The 1,051-nt window shown below is 32.7% G+C and overlaps 1 protein-coding gene across 1 annotated transcript; it reads left to right on the top strand.

Annotated features, from left to right (window-relative positions):
- Positions 1–465, top strand: LOC107062020 (uncharacterized). Its single transcript, XM_015312195.1, has one exon. The coding sequence runs from the start codon at positions 1–3 to the stop codon at positions 463–465; it is 465 nt and encodes a 154-aa protein (XP_015167681.1).
- The last annotated feature ends 586 nt before the right edge of the window (positions 466–1,051 follow it).

The following is a 1,051-nucleotide window of genomic DNA, read 5'->3' as shown; positions in this document are numbered from 1 at the left end:
ATGAGCACTGAAAGAAAAGTTGCATACCAAAAATCCCGAAAAGAGTTCTTCAAAATGGTTCGAGAACTCAGCGCCTCTCATGGTGTTGAGATTGCTAGCGTCTTCTATAGTGATTACCACAAAAAACCTCTGGTATATCCAAATCATGCTATTGCTATCAAAGCCTTTGAAAATTTTAGAAAGTTACCTATGCAAGAGCAATTCAAAACCATGGTGACACAATTAGAAGTCCTCCAACAATTAAAAACTGAGAAGTTGGAAGAACTTCAGAAGCTAAGGGAGAAGAACAAACGCATGGAGTTGAAAATTAAGCTGCATAAAATGAAAATAGAAGATTTTTCTGTTGACATGATAAACCTTGAAGATCTCAACGATTGGATCTATGTGATGAGAGAATATCTCAAAGAAATAAAAGAAATGAAAGCAAGGGTTGACAAAGAGGGTTCCATATCGAATATCTCTTAATCCGTTGTTGGACAGATAATTCCTAGTGGAATCAATCTAAACTTGATTTGGCTGGTTTAATTTTAATTAAGTAATATCTACAAATTATTATTGTTCGCATTAGTTTTTTTTATATAAAAAAAGAGTAAGTTTTATCTCATACATATGAGGATTGTTAATTGAGATGATCGATTTATAATTTCTGAATCCTTTAATGTTTGATTTAAAAGCCTAAAGAGTATATTGTTGGGTATATAGCAAGAGTTAATGGGAAATAAAGGGAAGATGATAAGAGAGGAACTTGAAAAGTCCTCTTATGCTTTAGTAAAAAAGGCATTTCTCCCTCATCGGAAGTGGAAAGGAAAATAGAAGAGTTTAAATAGAGAAACACTTCTATTAATTGTTAAAAGGGTTGGAAAGAGGGACCCCCTCGAGCCGTCGTCGTCGCTCGGCTCAGCTCGACTTGGCTTTGGAAAACGATCGAGAGATTATTTTTTAGACAAAGTTTGTTTTTAATTATTTAGTTAATTATTTATTTAATTAATTAAATTAAATTAAATGGTCAAAACGTTTCAATTAATTAGTTAATTAACCGAAACGTTCCAAC

The sequence above is a fragment of the Solanum tuberosum genome, unplaced genomic scaffold (genome assembly GCF_000226075.1).
Source record: "Solanum tuberosum cultivar DM 1-3 516 R44 unplaced genomic scaffold, SolTub_3.0 scf00192, whole genome shotgun sequence".
Taxonomy (NCBI): domain Eukaryota; kingdom Viridiplantae; phylum Streptophyta; class Magnoliopsida; order Solanales; family Solanaceae; genus Solanum; species Solanum tuberosum.
Note: the sequence above shows the minus strand (reverse complement) of the source record. Positions and strands in the feature narration are given on the sequence as shown.

Bases quoted from the DNA above. Each gene is read 5' to 3' on its own strand.
- LOC107062020 (XM_015312195.1), top strand. From the start codon at position 1: ATGAGCACTGAAAGAAAAGTTGCATACCAAAAATCCCGAAAAGAGTTC.